The sequence below is a fragment of the Ceratotherium simum genome, chromosome 39 (assembly GCF_057802395.1).
Source record: "Ceratotherium simum simum isolate JZ-2026a chromosome 39, ASM5780239v1, whole genome shotgun sequence".
Lineage (NCBI taxonomy): Eukaryota > Metazoa > Chordata > Mammalia > Perissodactyla > Rhinocerotidae > Ceratotherium > Ceratotherium simum.
The window spans coordinates 12,663,975-12,681,502 of record NC_141938.1 but is presented as its reverse complement, the minus strand read 5'-3'; the positions used below and the strand labels follow the sequence as shown (position 1 = coordinate 12,681,502).

General features: G+C 60.6%; 1 protein-coding gene across 1 annotated transcript in view; it reads right to left on the bottom strand.

Annotated features, from left to right (window-relative positions):
• Positions 1-2,069: 2,069 nt before the first annotated feature.
• PTPRS (protein tyrosine phosphatase receptor type S) overlaps positions 2,070-17,528 on the bottom strand; it is a 65,204-nt gene continuing 49,745 nt past the window's right edge. Inside the window, exons 15-35 of the mRNA XM_087425679.1 lie at positions 16,545-17,153; positions 16,066-16,163; positions 14,790-15,043; positions 14,108-14,201; positions 13,782-13,997; positions 13,180-13,337; positions 12,681-12,692; positions 12,456-12,568; positions 11,324-11,371; positions 10,049-10,146; positions 9,849-9,972; positions 9,102-9,277; positions 8,904-9,023; positions 7,452-7,606; positions 7,091-7,376; positions 6,678-6,856; positions 5,944-6,070; positions 5,735-5,860; positions 3,172-3,326; positions 2,877-3,012; positions 2,070-2,408 (exon numbers count right to left, since the gene is read on the bottom strand). Of these exons, the coding sequence (XP_087281805.1) occupies positions 2,340-2,408; positions 2,877-3,012; positions 3,172-3,326; positions 5,735-5,860; positions 5,944-6,070; positions 6,678-6,856; positions 7,091-7,376; positions 7,452-7,606; positions 8,904-9,023; positions 9,102-9,277; positions 9,849-9,972; positions 10,049-10,146; positions 11,324-11,371; positions 12,456-12,568; positions 12,681-12,692; positions 13,180-13,337; positions 13,782-13,997; positions 14,108-14,201; positions 14,790-15,043; positions 16,066-16,163; positions 16,545-17,153 (3,353 nt within the window). The 3' untranslated portion in view covers positions 2,070-2,339. The remainder of the gene's footprint in view (positions 2,409-2,876; positions 3,013-3,171; positions 3,327-5,734; positions 5,861-5,943; positions 6,071-6,677; positions 6,857-7,090; positions 7,377-7,451; positions 7,607-8,903; positions 9,024-9,101; positions 9,278-9,848; positions 9,973-10,048; positions 10,147-11,323; positions 11,372-12,455; positions 12,569-12,680; positions 12,693-13,179; positions 13,338-13,781; positions 13,998-14,107; positions 14,202-14,789; positions 15,044-16,065; positions 16,164-16,544; positions 17,154-17,528) is intronic.

Sequence of the window (17,528 nt, the reverse complement as noted above, 5' to 3'; positions counted from 1 at the left end):
TATTTTTTTTCTTTGGATGGATTCTATTCTTTTCCAGTTACTTGACTAGAAAGCTTGGTTCATTAATTTTGTTCACTTAGTTTCAGAATGTCTTGTTTTCTTACTAATGTGTTAAAGGCTATACATTATCCTCTGGGTACGCCTTTGGCTGCATCCCACAGATTTCATCTCATAATGTAATACTTGACATGCTGTTTAGTTTAAAAACTTTATTTCTATATTGATTTCTTCTTTAAACCACGCCATATTTAGAAATGTGTTTTAAAATCTCCCACTCTACGCCTTTTCAGGGGAGGCTAATTTTACCACAGAATCTACTCCTTAGGGCCAAGATCAGGTTATCTAATATTCATTTCTTGGAATTTGAGAAGATCTCCATTGCTGATTTTTATAAATGTTCCACTTGTGTTTGAGAATTGTGGGGGTGGGGGATATAGGGTTTGATAAATCTATTTGACTTAGTTTATTAATGGTGTTACATCTTCTATATACATATTTATTTGTGACTACTGGATCTGATGGTTTCTAAAAGGGGTGACCCCACTCTTTCCTAGGCTGGGCCCCTGCCCTCAGTAAGACCAACCGTTCTCATCCCTGGAGTGTCTATGTAACCTTGGGGGAGACCATCCCCTGGGGTCCGACTCTGGCTCAGAGTCCGGGTCCACTCATTGGACAGCCCAGAGTGTTGGGGAGAAAGTGCTCCCAACCCCGTGGACTCTGCTGCATCATTGGCCCTTCTGCAGAAGGCAGCCCAGCGTGGTGTTTGGGGCTGTGGATGAGACACTGGGATATGAATCCCAGCTCCCCTCAACTCACGTGGCCCTCTCTGACCCTCAGTTTCCCCACCTGTAAATCGGGCTGATGACTCCCATCTCAGAGAGCTGGCCCACGGAACACACTCAGTGGTCACTATTCTCAATGAGACTGTGAGGCGGCCACTGCAGGACCAGGGCCTGGGTTCTGGGTTCAAATCTCGGCACGGCCCCTTAGATGCTGTGTGCTCTTGGACAAACACCACCGCCTCTCTGGGACCCACTCCTCGTCGGACTGTCCACACAACAGAACAAGAACACATCCGCTCTCGGGGGATGAGACGGGACGGGACAGGACAGAGAGGGACACAACAAAGACTCCACCACTGGCCGGGGTCGGACAATCTTCCTTTAATACAAAGTCGATATATCTACATACACAGAGGCGGGACCCAGCTGCTTCCGTCTGAATAGACAGCATCGAAAGCAACAGCAGATCCACTCTTGTACAAAGAGAAAAACTCGCTTGGGGGTGGAGGGATCCCATCCTTCTGTTTCTGCCCCCAAACTGCCCCACAGTCCCAGGGGGGAAAGGGTCCCTGATTCGGGGCAGCACTGGCCTCTCTCCCCGAAGAAGTGGAACCCCCCATTTTGTTCAGTCCTCCTCCTCGGGGGGTGGGACACGGGGGCTCAGGTGTGGGGGGGTTGCTGCCATCTCCTCAGTTGGCAGCGCCCACCCTGGTAGCTTCGACCCGACGCTGGTGGGCCCAAGTTCCCCCACTGCACCACCCTCTGAACCGTCCTTGATATGTCTGCGAATTTCATTAAAAAAAAAAAAAAAGAAAAAAAAGGAAGAAAAGAAACCAGGAGCAAAAGGATGTCTTATTTTTGAGCGAGGCACGCGGAAAAAGAGAAGTCACAGGGGCGGCCGCGGGCCCGCGCGTGCCCGCGACACAGCCATCACGGAAGAACGCTTCCTACGGTGAAAAAATAGACTGTCTGTGAACAGAGCAGGAATAAGCAAAGTTCTGCTTAAATTCATTGACTGGCAAGTCTTTTTTCGTTGTTTTCTGTTTGTTTCTTCTTTTAAAAAAAAAAAGAAAAAAAATACACTATTTAAAAAAAGAAAAGAAATGTCACTGGATATAGTTACACTGAGTTTGAAAAGAAAGCTGAATTCTGCGCCCCCCAGCCCAGCGCCCCCGGGGCTGCAGGGTGGGAGGGCTCCCCGGGGGAGGCCGAGGGGTCCGGCTCATGGCCCCCGCCCTCCTCTGGTTCTGGGGAGGACCCCTGTTTGTCTCCGTCCCCCCACCCCCCCCACCCTGGAATCTCTTGTTTTGGAATCAGAAGGAAAAGCGGAATGTGGCAAGTATTTGAAGGCGGCGGCCGGTCCAAGGGAGGTCGCTGGGGGCCGCACAGGGGGCCGCGTCGTTCCCGGAGACCCTGCAGAAACGGGGCCACCGCCTCCTCCTGCCCTGGTGGCCGCCTCCTCCTGCCCGGGCCACCGGGGGTCCAGGCCTCCGGGGGTCCACCCGGCACGGGCAGAGGCATCCGGGCCGGTGGAGTTGGCCGGGGGCGACCATGGCTTTAGGTTGCATAGTGGTCAAAACTTCCGAGGTACTCCAGGGCCGCCTGGTAACAGAACTGGTACTCATCCTGTCGGAGGGGAGGGGAACGGGGGCTCCGTCACGGCCTCCGCTGCTCTGAAGCCCCCCAGGGCTCCCTATGGCCCTCAGGAGCAGCCCCGTGCGTGGGAAGTGGGGCTAGGAGTCTGTGACCCCAGCTTGTCTCCCCAGAGACGGGAGAGTTTTGAGGACACTTAAAATTTAAAATGCCCAACAGGAACGTGGGTACAGGGAGGTCCCTCTGTGCTCCCATCTGGGGACAGGTGTGACTTTAGGATCCGTGGCCGTGCCAGGGTCCTGGCTGAGCCGTGAACTTGCTGTGACTTCAGGACCCTGATGGACCCATCTCTATCCACTCCGTGGGATGCCTCTCGGCTCTGGGCTTGCGTCTACTCTCGTGTCCAAAGGGTCGACTAGTTTGGGGACCTTCCGCCCACAAGAACCCAGGGTGGCTGCGTCCATCTCACAGAGGGGGAAACCGAGGCCCGTCCCTCCTCACCTCTGTCTGCACCATGGCCGGCCTCTGGGTCCGCAGCATCTTCACGGTCTGGAAGATGTCCACCACACCCTCGTACCGCATGCGCTCCAGCACGATGCTGAGCGTGATGAAGACGCCCGTCCTGCCCACGCCCGCACTGTGGGGGGAGCACGACAGCTCAGAAGCCCCAAGCTGACCGTCCGGTCCCCCAGCGATGAAAACTGCCCGAACCAGATTGCCGGGGGCTCGAGGCCATCCCCATGAGGCCTCAGTTTCCCCAGCTGGGCAAAGGGCGGGGGCCTAGGGGGCGGCTCACCTGCAGTGGACAGAGATGGGGCCGTCCTGGCCAAACTGCTCCTTGGTCTTGTGTACCTGGCCGATGAAGTCGATGAAGCCCTCCCCCGACTTCGGCACGCCCTGCTCCGGCCAGTCCGTGAACTGGAATTGCCGGACGGTCCGGGACTGGCCGTCCTGGAGTGGAGAGAGAGCCCGGTCTTGCTATGAAGGTCGGCGAGGTCATCATTGCTTTCTGCTCCCGCCAACCTCCAGCCCCATCCTCCATCACCGGCCAACACCATCCGCCATCCACCCCGGTGACTCATTGTTCTTCACCATCGAATGGCACCATCTTGCATTCGGATGCTCCAATGTCATCTTCGCCGCCCAAGGATGCCAACGTCCTCCTCCTTCACCCACCATCCAACACCTTCGCCATCCAGTGACACCATCTTACCCGGCCATGGTCCACCCCCCACCACCCAACGGGTCCTCTTGCCACATCTCCAGTCCCATCCACCAGACCCGAGTGACATCCAACACCACCATTCTCTGCCATCCTTCATGCTTCGCCACCCCACAGAGCACCCAACATCTGCCCTTCTCAGTTCCATTCTCCATGATCCTCTGTCATCCTCCATCTGTATCATCTCAGAGCACCACAGCACCTCCCAACTCCATCATCTTCCATCCTTTATCATCCAACAGCGCCATCTTCCATCCCTCACCATTGACTACCCGTCATCGTCTACCACCCAACGGCACCATCATCTTTCATCCTTCACCACCCAATGGCGCCATCTTCCACCAGCTACCACTGGTAACTTATCATCTGTTACTGGCACTATCCAACACTGTCATCTTCTATCCTTCACTACCCAACTGTGCAACCTTCCCCTATTCACCATCATCTGAGGCTAACTCATCATCTTCTATCACTCACCCGCACCATCTGACACCATCATTCTCCGCCCTTCACCATCCACCGCTGGTAACTCATCATTTTCTACTGGTGCCATCTAACACCATCTTCCATCCTTCACCATCCAATGGCACCATCTTCCACCACTGATTACTCGTCATCTTCTATAACCTAAATGCACCACTCAATACCATTACCTCCTGTCTTTACCATCCACCACTGCTCACTCATAATCCTTGAGCATCCAATGATGCCACCTTCCACTGACTTTCTCCGTCCCCCTCTACTCAACCATCCTTCTCTCCAATCCTGTCTTCCCACTACCCAGTGGTACCACCCAAGGTCTCCACTCTCTGCCATCTTTCATTCATCATGACCCAATGGCTCCATTTTCCACAATCCATCACTAGGCATTCGTCACTCTTCACCATGCAAGGGCACCGTCTTCCACTGATATTCCCTATCCTCCTTCACCCACCATCTGCCTTTTCCCAATCACATTCGCTGCATCAAAATGGGGCCATCCAATGACACCATCTTACCCTGATGGTCTCCATCCTCCAACCACCTGACGCTTCCTTTCTCCAATCCCATCTTCCTCTATCTTGTACCTTCAACAGCACTGTCTACTATCATTGACCACCGAAGGGTCACCATTCTTTCTACGCAAAGTCATTTTCCATTGATTTCCTCCATCCTCTGCTGGCCACACATTTGCCCTTCTCCAGTCTCGTCTTCATCCATCCATCGCTGATAACACATCACCTTCACTGACTTGTGGTACCACCCGTAGCATTCTCCATCCTCTGTTATCCATACATTCCATTCTCCAATTCTGTCCAACATCATCCTTGTTTACCACCCTCCACCACCATCCAATGGTACCATCTTCCACTGATTCTCCAATCCCACATTCCACCACCCCAACGGCACCATCTTGCACCACCCACGCACTCTTACCAACGATGCTGTTCGTTCCTCAGGCTTCACCACCCACTGGCAACATCTTGACTGACATTCCCCACCCCCATCATCCTACCCCTGAATTCTCCAACACCCTCTTCCGCCACTAACTGTGATCCTTTATCACCCCACAGGGCCACCTTCCACTGTCCGTCTTCATCAGTTGCCATCTGACACCTGCCTTCTCCCACCACCCGACCCTGCCACCCTCCATTGGGTCTTCACCAGCCCACACCGTCCACTCTCCATTCTCATCTCTCCCCACCCAATGGTGCCAATTTCCACCACTTGACTCCCACTGTGCACCACTCTTTTCCGTTCCACAGCTCTGGTCTCCACTACTTAGCACCATCAATCTGTTAAATCCCCCCCGCCATGTTTTCAGCCCTCTAACATCATCCTCCACAAGTTGTTGCTTCCAGGAGAACGCCCCACTCACTCCCTTTTACATGAGCGCCATGTTCTCTGGCGAGTGATGCTACTCACGCTCCAAGGGGGACACTACGGGGTCAGCGCAGGGACATCACCCTCTTGTTCACTCACTGGTGGTAGGAGTGATTAGCCAACTGGCCAACTCATTCTTCTTCCTTCCAACCCCCAGTGCTTATTCCTACCCCAGGGCCTTTGCTTCTCCCCCCAACTAAGGAAGCCCTCTCCAGCAGCCTGTAGAGTCTGGCCTGGGTTCCAATCCCTCCCAGCAACCCACCCCCACACTCACCCGGGCGTCTGTGACCTTGAATTCCCGCAGGATGTACTGAGGCATATTATATTCCGCCATCGGATCCACCACGAAATACTGGTAGCGGGCAGAGCGCTCGGCCGGCCAGTACTGGTGACACTTCTCCTGTCGAGGAGACGGCGGTTGTGGTCAGCCTTGTCCGAGTCCCGGCCGGGCCCCCGCCCCACCCTCCACGGCCCCCGGCTCACCCGGCCCATCTCGCGCAGCTTGGTTAGCATAACCACGATGGTGGAGTTGTTCTCCCACAGCATGCGCCAGAAGTCCTCCGTGGTCTCCGCCAGCGGCCCCTGCGTCGCGATGTAGGCCTTCTGCTGCCTGTAGGGTGGGCTGTGTGAGGCCAGGGCCGGCGGGGGGCACCCAGGCCTGGGCCTGGAACTGACGCTGCCTGGTGGCTCAGTACCAAACCGGGACTCCATGTTAGCCACACCCGCAGACTCAGGCAGGGCTGCCCGGGGCACCGCTGCCCTCCCCGCCCTCTTAATAACCTCATTCTGCGCACGGGGGAACCATCAGCCTCGGGATACGTTCCAGCTCCTCGAGGAAGCTGCAAGACCATCCGCTGACCTCTCCTGCCCTCCTCCTCCACGGCCCTCAAGGGCCCTTAAAATATTTTCAGCTGTTTGCACAGGCCACGTTCTGCATGTCGAGCAGTATCCCTGGCCCCCAACCTACATGCCAGCAGTAGCCCCTCTCCCCCACTCACATCACGACAACCAAAAATGTCCCCACGTCGCAAATTTCCCGAGTGGCAGAATTGCCCAGATTGAGAACCACTGATGCGGAAAACACATGGAACCACGTTACGGACAGCAGCCATCAGTTAAATACACATCTAAAGAGTCCCCCTCTGTCACCACACGAGTCCAGAGACACCTCGCAGGCAGGGCCGGGGCCCCAGCATGGCCGGGCCAGGGTGAGGTACCTGTAGCCGTCGATGAAGCTGGCGTTGATGTAGTCGGAGCCCTCCACGCCCCGGATAGGCTGCAGGCAGACCCGCGTGCTCTCGTAGGGCATGATGTTCACCAGGCGGTTCTTGAACTTGTTACAAGGCAGATTGGCACTGATGAAGCGGGACGTGTGGGCTTTAGAGTTGGCCAGCCGCTGTGGGGACGAGGAGGCGGGGGACCGCCATCAGGAGGGCCTCGGGCCGGGGGCCTGCTTTCTCCGGGGATGGGGAGGGCCGTGCGCTCTCAGCCAGAGTGCCAATGGCGGGACGGCAGGCAGAGGAACGTCAACCCCACCTAATCTGGCTCCCATTGCTGGGGGCCACTCTGGCCTCCAGCTCTTCATCGCCCTCTCCCACCCGCCCCCAGCAGCCTCTGCACCCCGTCTCACCTTGAACTCGAGTTCCATGCCGGTGACGTGCTCGCCGGGCTCCACCTGGGCCAGCTTCTGGATGTAGGCGTAGAGGCTGCGGGCGGGCACCTCCGTGTTGCCGCAGCCCACCGCCTCCAGCAGGGCCTCGTGGATGAAGCTGTACTGGTCCTCGGTCTGAACCATGTAGTTGCGCTGGGAGCGCATGAGCGTCACGTGCCCGTACACGTCCACCGTCTTCTCTGGCTTGATCCGCTCCAGCATGGCGTCGATGACGATGAAGCAGCCCGTGCGGCCCACGCCGGCGCTGCGGGGACGGGGGCGGTCAGGGCTCCTCGGGGTGGGGGACGGGGCAGGGCGCAGAGGGCGGGGATGCGCCTACCTGCAGTGGACCACGACGGGGCCCGCGTCCGGCGGGTTACAGGTCTTGACTCTCCGCAGGAAAGCCAGGAACGGCGTCGGGTACTCGGGCACCCCGTGGTCCGGCCACGCCGTGAACTGGAACTGCCGGACCTCCCGTTTCTCGCTGGAGCCGTTCTGGGGGCCACAGGGACATCTGTCACCCGCGGGCAGGGGACGCCCAAATCCACCCCTTTTGATGGGCATCGCCCACCAGAGGGCGCCTGTGAGCCCCTGAGTCAGGTCCGCCCTCCTCTGCCCACAGCCCTCCAGGGCTCCCCCTCCCTCCCGGGAGAAGCCCACCTCCTCCCCACGGCCCCCCAGGCCCTACACGACCTGCCCCGTCCCCTCCCTGCCCTCCCTCCTCCCTCTATCCTCCTCCTCCCTCTGCTCCAGCCACACGGGCTCCTCACTGTTCTTCCAACACACCAGGCCCGGTCCTGCCCCAGGGCCTTTGCACGGGCTATGCCCTCTGCCTGGAACACCTCGTGACTCCCTTCCTCACCAACTCCAGATGCCCCAATACACACTCTATTCTTCTCCCCTGTTTTATTTTTCTCCTACATGTAAGATTTCTTATCATTTTACATATTATCATATGTGTCTGGCTCATTAGACGGTCAGGCCCACAGGGACAGGACTTGGCCTGTCTTGGTCCCTGCTGTGTCCCGGTGCCCAGGTCAGGGCCTGACGTACAGTACGTACTTAACACGTCTGCGTGAACCGAGAATTCTTACTCCCTCCTGTCCATCTACTCAGTTTTCAACACCTGGGCCAGGCGTGGGCTTAACATTGAGAGACTGACACCCAGGCTGGGTGTCAGGGGAGCACTGTGGTGTCTGCAGCACCTCCCCTCCCCATCGTGACAATCAAAAATGTCCCCAGACATTGCTGAATGTCCCCTGGGTGGCAGAACTGCCCAAACTGAGAACCACTGATGTAGGTCACGTGGAACCATGTTATGGACAGCAGCCATCAGTTAAATACACGTCTAAAGATTCCCTCCGCCCCAACGCCTGACTGCCCGAGGTGAGCACGGTCTCGTCAGCTCTGTTTTCTACTCAAGACGGGAGACCCTTGAGGGCAGGGCTGAGACCCCGTCAGGACCCCATCATAGGCCCAGGCTGGCGGGGGCCAGAGGGCAAGGTGGTGGGGAAGATCTGGGCATGAGTGACGGCAAGGGGACAACACGTTCATTGCTAAGTTGGATTCTGCTGTTTTGTCCGCCTGCTGTGGGTGGAGACAAGAGGTGTCCCCCGCCCCGCCCCGAGCCTCAGTTTCCCCACGCGTGAAGTGGGCTACGTGAGGATGTGGTCAGCCTGGGTCAACACGTTTGCTTTCCTCTCTGCCCCAGGGGAGCTCCCGGGGCAGAAGCTGGGGCCCTCCGCCTTCCTCCTCCGCCCCCATCGCCCCCTCCCACGGCCCCCGGCCCCACCTTGTGCAGAGAGAATGTCCGCACGCAGAACGTGGCCAGCTCGATGGTGTCCAGTAGCGTGACCTGGATGAAGCCGTAGGTCTCCGTGCCCCTGTGGGGCCAGTACTGGTCACACTTGATCTGCAGGGGGCGGGAGAATGGGGGTGAGCGTGGGCCGGGGCGGGCCGGGGCCCGGGGGGCCGCGGGGTCCAGCCTCACCCGTGACTTCTCCTCCAGCCGCGTCATCATGACGATGGTGGCCGAGCGTTGCTCCCACACCATCCGCCAGAAGTCGCCGAAGGTCTCTGGGAGCGGCCCCTGCGTGGCGATGTACGCGTTTTGCCGCCGGTAGCCATCCACGTAGTTGGCGTTGATGTAATCGCTGCCCACGATGCCTAGGGCCGGGGCGGGAAGCCAGAGATCAAGGGGGAGGCTCTGTCCATCTGGCCTGCCACCTCCTGGAAGCCCTCCTGGATTGCCTCAATCTGTCCCCAAGGAACCCTTCATGGTTCTCCATCTCAGCACTACTGCCATTTGGGGCCAGGTCATTCTCCATGGTGGGGGCCGTGCTGTGCATTATAGGGTACCGAGCAGCATCCTTGGAGTCCATCTTTTAGATGCCACTAGCAGCCCCTTCCCCAAATTGTGACCACAAAAATGTCCCCTTCCCCAAACTGTGACCACCAAAATGTCCCCAGGCATTGCCGAATGTCCCCTGGGCAGCAGAGCTGCCCTGGTTGAGAACCACTGATGTAGAGGGACAGGTGGAAGGATGTTATGGACAGCAGCCATCAGTTAAATGCATATCTGAAAATTCCCAGTGGCCTCTGGCTGGAGCGGAACCAGAATCAGGCCTCAGTTTCCCCATCTGTCCCCTAGCTTGTCCACGCTGGCCCCGACCCGTGGCCGAGAGGGGGCGTGGGGTCTGTGCGCTCTCCGCGGAAGGAGGCGGGCCCCGCGGGCTACCTTCGATGGGCTGGAGGATGACGCGGGAGTGGTCGTAGGCGATGACGTTGGCATAGCGGTTCTTGGGCTTGTTGACCTCCAGGTTGGAATGTTCCCACGTGAACTGCTGGCCCGGATCGATGGACTGCGGGGGAAGGGGAGGGGCAGGCGTCAGGGTGGGCGTCGGGGGGCCGGGAGGGCGGGAGGCGGGCCCTGCTCACCTCATACTCCTGGGATAGCTTGAGGCTGTCGTTCGCCTTCAGACGCTCCGTGTGCTCGGCCATGTCCGCGATGGGGATCGGCGGGTGGCTCAGCATGCCTGTGGGCAGAGCAGACCCCGCCGGCGCGGGACGGTCACCCGGGGGGCCAGCCCCGGGGCGGGGGGTGCGGGGTGGGGGAGGTGCTCTACAGTGTGAGTCTGCGATGGACGAGCTGCGTTAGAGGGTGTGGCGGGGATGGGGACCCCAGGCCTGCACGCGTCCGGAGGCGGGAGTGCTGGAGGCTGCAGCTCCCGGCCGGGCGAGCCCGACACCCCTGGCTCACAGTGTCCGCCCGTCCCGGTCCTCCCGACCCGGCTGGGGACGCAGGGGCTGGGGAAGGGTCGCCCGGAGGAAGTCGAGCTCCTGGTGCCTGGTGGCAGCAGCAGGCAGGTGACACAGACATGAAGAAGCAGATGCAGTCCGCTGGGTCTTCGGAAATATCGTCCCCAGGGTGGGGGGGCGAGATGGACACCCCGTTCCACCTCTTTCGGGACAGAGGGACCGCAAAGTCCTCTGCCAGGTGGAGTTGAGGGACGGGGGACACAGGGTGTGTGTGTGTTGTGGGGGACGGGGGTCCCCATCTGTGCACTGCTTGGGGCAATGACCCTGGGGGCTCATTCCCCACCTGGGACATGGAATGGTGACGTCCCTTATATTGGAGCCCCTGGGGGGGCTGCTGGAGGTGGCAGAGGGGGCCTGGCTCTTTCTCCCCGATATCTGGGTCTGTCGGGCGCCCGTCCTCGCCCGGGGCCCGGCGGCTACACGGTGACTTGCACGGTCTCTCTGCACCTACATCGACCCCAAACTAAGCTGAACTGTTAGCTCACGGTTTAAACGGTTGGCCGTTAGTTAAATGGAAGTTAAACCGTTAAAAGACGGCCAGGCTGGCTGGTAAATGGCTGTTGTTGCGAGCCCTCTGCCTCACCGGCTGCCCCCCACAAGCCTGCGTCTAAGGGGTCTGAGGCCGGCGACCGTCTGCCTGGCGGGTCCCCCGGCTGCCACGCGGTGGCCTCTCGTCCTACACACGTACTAGCCTCTCCCCCATCCCCGCCCCGACCCCTCGCCTACACACGCGTGGTCACCGCCAGCGACCCAAGGGCCCGCCAGCCCGGACCCCCGCCCCCCTCGAGAAGCCAGCGCGGACGGGCGGGCGGAGACAGGAGGCGGGATGGAGAAACCGAAGATGAAAACAGACGGGGGGGCGAAAGGAAGCCGAGAACAGACACAGAAACTAACTTTCAAAGTGAAACCCCGGCTCCCTGAGGGGGCTGCTGAGGCCCGAATCTGCAGAGACAGCAAACAATAAGTAAATGAAAACATGCGGGGTCCCCGACCCCCCACCCGGCGCTGGGGGCGCGTGAGGGACGCTCGGCTGCCCAGGGCCCCGACCTGAGAACCTACGGTCGCTGCTGTGTGTCCTGGTTTTTAGCCGTGACCTCGGGGAGACCCCCAAGCTTTGGGCTCTTCTGTCAACATGTCCCCCCAGACCGACCCGGCCCTGGGTCCCCTGTTGGGGTCAGCAGGAGGGATTCTGGGGGAAATGCAGGATGGTGATGGAGAAATTTGAGGGCAGGGGAAGGGCATATGGACCCATGCCATGAACTTTAAGGAGGACTGCAGCCATCAGTTAAATACAAATGTTTAAAATCTGCATTCGACTGAAAACAGAGTTAACAGGAACCAGTGCAGAGACAGAAAGTAGAGACCGGGGTGCACGCAGAGGGCACAGAGCTAACCGTACTGCGAGCTCCTAAGGAGAACAGCGGCCATCAGTTAAATAAAATATTTCTGATTTGGTTAGAAGCAGCTGGCATGGGCCCGTTCAGAGGGAGGAGACGGGCGAGTGTGGGTCACGGTGCATGAGGACGACCAAGGATAAGACCCCCATTCAGTTCCCCCACCAGGTATGACAGGTGACCTCAGCTGAATCCTGTGCATCTACAGGGAACTACGAAGAGGTGACGGAGCATCTGCAGCCACGGTGGGGAGAGAGGCGGGGCACGGGGGAGGGCATTTTCTGTGCCTCGCAGGGGACGCATCATCCCAGGACGTGTGCAAAAACCCCAACACCTCCCACCGAGTGAGCTTCAGACTAGAGGTGTGAACGAAGCCCAGCTCTTCCCGCCAGACAAAATGAGGGTTTTTTTTTTAGATGTCCTCTAAGCTCCCGGAGAAGACAGCAGCCATCAGTTAAATGCAACTTGTCAAAACCCTCGCTTGGTCGTCAGCAGAACCGACCCACGACAGCTCCAAGCCCAGACCCCCGTAGGAATCTGGGAATCGGGAATTTCACTGCGCCGAGCACGGTCCTCGTCCCCCAAGCTACCTCCCGTCGGCGTCGTCCCTGGCACCCAGGGTAAGCACATACCTGGCGTCTGGAAGTTAATGCGCCTCATTTCCACGGGGTCTTTGGGGTGGTGAGGGGCGAGGTCGGCGTTGTTCAGGAGGCATTTGGTGCGGGGCTCCGAGTCCTTCCGTTTACTGTGTGGGAGCAAGCAGAAGTGTGGGTGAGCACCCCATGGGTGCGGCGCCACCCCGGTCCCCCTCCGCGGGCTCCCGCCTTGGGCCTCCAGGGGGCAGGGCCAGCTCTTACCTGTCAGGTTTGCTGCTCCGGAAAGCAGACCCAGGCGAGAAGGAGGGAAAAGGAGATGCATGAGGGCGTGCTGACCCTACGGGCCTGCTCTGTGACTCTGGGTGGCTGGCTTAACCTCTCTGAGCCTTGGAAAATCTCTTCCGGAAAACGGGGCTAATTCTTCCTGTTTGGTCCCCCCTGCTGAGCTGGAACACGTCCCGTGTGGCCACTACAATTACTATCCTCCGTAAATGGGACAGAGGCAGCCTGCACCCCAAACCCTGCTGAGCGGGGTGGGGGCCTTAAAAAAGGCATATCACTGGCCTGGTATGAAGCCCAGCCCTGCCATCCCCCCAGCTGTGTGACTTTGATCAAGTGGCTTACCCTCTTTAAGCCTCAGTTTTCCCCTCTGTACCAAAGAGGACTTCTGAGACGACCCTGCTCTGGATCTTTCCAGATCCCCCCACTCCTCTCCAGGAAGCCCTCCCTCCCGTCTAGTGGGGGACGATGGGGGGCTCACTTCTTGTAGAGCAAGATGGCAATGACGATGCAGATGATGAAGACCACGGCCAGCACGGGCCCGATCACCCAGATGAGCCCCTCCTCGCCGTCCACGATGGGCTGGGGGTCGGGGTTATCCAGCTGGAAGGGGTCTGAGAAGGGGCTGGCTGCAAATGTCTGTAGGAGTGGGGTGGGGGGACTTCCGTCAGCATCTATCCTTCTCACTGTGTCCCTCCCCTGCTCTAAACCCTCCTATGGCTCCCAAGAGCTGTGACCCCGGTGGCCTGCAGGGCCTGGCCCACCTTCGTTCTCCCCACACCCCTCTGCTTCAGCCACCCTGAGATCTTTTTTGTTCCTCTGGCACCTCCAGCCCTTTGCACATGTAAATGCTGGGAATGCCTTGTCTGTGTTGAACTCCTATGCATCCGTCAAAGCCCCAGCTCCAAAGCCCCTTCCTCTAAAAACCCTTTCCCTAACCTCAAATACTTTCCTCTGACCAGAAGAAGCTGGGAGGAGCTGTGTATGGCTCTGAAATCAGGGCTCTGGGGGCTGAGGCCACTTCGGGGCCTGCCTCACTCAGAGGGTGTGGCTGGATGTGGGCAGACACCATTCAGGACTTACGGGCTCACTCTTCTGCAGCAGAGCGAGCACGAAGAGAACATATCGGTGGCCAGGCTCCAGGCCCCTGTTGTCAAAGCCCCCGTACTGCTTCTGGTCACCTGGGTGGAAGGTGGACGGCAACACGGAGAAGCGGGCTGCAATGTAGGGCCGGGGCACCTCGAGCTGGCGCGAGTGCCGAAGGCTGCGTCTTTGCAGCCGGGAGATGTCCTGGATGAGCTGTGGGAACAGAGGCGTGGGGTGCTCAGAGCCTGGCCTGGCTGGGAGCAACCGGGCTCACGAGAGCTGGGAGGCGTCCTGGCCTTGCAGGTCGTGCCCTGGGCCCTCACCTCCTCCAGGTCCATGTCCTCCGGGCTGCCCAACGGGGTCAGGAACTGGCCGCCACGGGACTTGCGCAGCGGCACCATCACAATGAAGTAGCTCCTGTCGGGAGATGAAGAGTCAGAGTGGGGATGGGGATGAGTGGGGGAGCCCCCTCTCTGAATCTTCCCCTCTGCTCATACAAGGGTCTACTACCCTATAGCCCCAGCGATATATGACTACAGTTCCCGACTCAAGCCTCCAGGCTTTCAATTATGCTGTGCCTTCTGCTAGAAAGCCACTTCCATGCAATTCTATTTCTTGAACTCCTATACATCCTTCAAAGCCCCAGTTTCCATGCCCACACATTCTCATAGCCCTTAATTCTTCTCTGCCTCCCAGGCAGAGTCCTCCTCTCCCCACCATGGGCCTGAGTGTTTCCAGCTCTGTCTCCCCATCAGTCCGGGAACCCAAGACCAGGAGAGGGTCAGGAACACGGGGGTGGCAGGGAACGTTGGAGGAGGAGACACGAGGCCACGTTTAGTGACGACACCCATGAGAAGCCCTGGACCTACAGGGCAGCCACACGAGATGGGGCTGAGATGATCCCTTGGGAAACCGAGGCACAGAGAGGTCAAGTGGGTGGCCCCGGTCACACAGCCAGCTAATGGGGGTGGGAGGAACCGCGGGCGGGGGGGCGGTCATGCGTACTGGACGGGCACGGGGCTCTGGCCATCGGGCAGGTAGACCATGATGAAGCCGTCGGCGTCGGGCTTGGGGGCCACGCCGGGCTTGGTGTTGAGCAGGCTGAAGGCGGTCCAGGCCGTGACCGTCTGCTGGAGGCCGCCCAGGCTGCTGCCGCGGTTGGTCAGCACGAAGTTGTAAAAGGTGTGGGGCTTCAGGTGCGTGATGAGCTTCTTGGTGGTGCGGCCGTCCACCTCCACGGTCAGCCCGTTGTACTGGATCTGCGGGCCGGGGCCGGCTCAGCGGGCTCCGGGCTCAGCCCCCCACCGGACCCGGACGCCAGCCCAGCCGAGCCCCGACCCGCTCACTGTGACCCCAGAGGAGCCGCCAGCCCAGCCGAGCCCCGACCCGCTCACTGTGACCCCAGAGGAGCCGCCAGCCCAGCCGAGCCCCGACCCGCTCACTGTGACCCCAGAGGAGCCGCCAGCCCAGCCGAGCCCCGACCCGCTCACTGTGACCCCAGAGGAGCCGCCAGCCCAGCCGAGCCCCGACCCGCTCACTGTGACCCCAGCGGAGCCACCAGCCCAGCCGAGCCCAGACCAGCTCACTGTGACCCCAGACGAGCCTCCATCCCAGCCGAGCCCCGACCCGCTCACTGTGACCCCAGACCGGGCCGCCATCCCAGCCGAGCCCCGACCTGCCGAACCGTGACCCCAGACTGGGCCTCCATCCCAGCTGAACCCCGACCCGCTTACTGTGACCCCAGACGAGCCGCCAGCCCAGCCGAGCCCAGACCCGCCGAACCATGACCCCTGACTGAGCCCCAATCCAAGCCGAGCCCTGACCTGCTGAACTGTGACCCCAGACTGAGCCCCGATCCCAGCTGAGCCCTGACCTGCTGAACTGTGACCCCAGACTGAGCCCCGATCCCAGCTGAGCCCTGACCTGCTGAACTGTGACCCCAGACTGAGCCCCGATCCCAGCCGAGCCCTGACCTGCTGAACTGTGACCCCAGACTGAGCCCCGATCCCAGCTGAGCCCCGACTCGCTGAACTGTGACCCCAGACTGAGCCTGGATCTAAGCTGAGCCCCAACCTGCTGAACTGTGACCCCAGACTGAGTCCCAATCCCAGCCGAGCCCTGACCCACCGAACCGTGACCCCAGACTGAGCCTGGATCCCAGCCGAGCCCTGACCCTGGGCTGAGCCCTGATCCTGACCGAGCCCTAATCCCAGACTGAGCCCTGATCCCAGCTGAAGCCGACCCTGCTGGACCCCAGCCCGGCCGAGCCCTGACCCCTGACCTTGTAGGGCGTGGGCGAGTTGTAGTTGTCGGGGAACTCCCAGCTGAGCAGCACCGAGGTCTTCATGATCATCTTCACCTTGAAGTTCTTGGGCGAGACTGCGGCGCGGCGGGCGGGAAAGAGCAGAGAGAGGGCCGGTGAGCGCCGGGCGGGCGGGGCGGGCGGGGGTGGGGCGGCCCAGGCGCTCCCTGTCGTCCGCTTTGCCTGTGCCCGCGGCCTTCCTGCCTGGCCCTGGCCCGGCCCTGCCTGGCCCTGTCCCAAGTCCCTGCCGGGGGAGACGGCGCAGCTGCAGAGAGAGGTCACGGGGGGAGGAGGAGGGTGGGGACGGCGGTGCCACCTGGCACGTCCCACCTTGCCAACGCCGGAGCCTCCTCGGGGTCTGGACTCGCCTCGAGCGTCCACGAGGAAGCAGAAAAGCGACCACTTACCTGGGCGGGGGACAGGGAGGGGGCTCTGGTGCGGGGGTCCCACGCGCCTACCTTGGTCCCGCAGGAACGTCCGGTAGCGGACGGGGGGGCTGTAGGGGCCGGGGCCCCGGCGCGTGTGGGCTCGCACTTGGAGGTCATAGGCTGTGTCTGGCTTGAGGCCCCGCAGGGTGAGCACGTTCTCGGCGCCCGGCTCGGCCGCCGCGGGCAGCTCAGTCTCTCGGGCGGGGCCCGGGGCACCGGCCTCGCGCACGGCCACCGTGTACTTGACGATGGCCCCGTTGCGCTCGGCGGGCACGGGCGGCAGCCAGCGCAGCAGGACGGTGCCGGCCGAGGCGTTGCCGGCCGCCTCGAGGATCTGCGGGTGGCCGCGGGGCGCGTCCTCGGGGATGCTCAGGACGGCGGCCGCCTCCTCGCCCAGCCCACCGCGGCTCCGGGCCGCCAGCCGGAACACGTAGGTGGCGCCCCTGTGCACGCCCGGGGCGGCGTAGTGGTCCTCGGTGGGTGGGAACTCCAGGGTGGCCAGGGGCGACGTGTCCTCACGGCCGAACTGTAGGCGGTACCCCAGCACCTCGCCGTCGGCGGTGCTGGCCGGGGGCTCCCAGCGTGCCAGCAGGCTGCCCTCGGGGGTCTGCTGCACCGACAGGGTGGGGCGGCCCAGCACTGCGGGGACACGGGGCAGCCGTCAGTCTGGGAGCCTGGGGTGGGGCGGCGATTCTGGAAAGGGGGTCTCCTCCGAAAGGGAGGGAGCTGTGGGGAGATCTGGGGGAACACTGCTCCAGGCGGAGGGAACAGCCAGTGCAAAGGCCCTGGGGCTGGATCGTGCTGCGCGAGTGCAGGGAACAGTGAGGAGGCAGGGGACTCAGAGGACCCGACAAAGAGAAACACCACAGCAGGCCCTCATTTCTTCACCTCCTCCTGTGGTTAACAAGTCACTCATCTCCTGCCTCATTTATTTGCACCTTGCCTTCCACCGGCACAAGATGAACACCCGTGGGACGCAGGAGTGTCCAAAATCCCACCCTGTGGTTCTCCCAG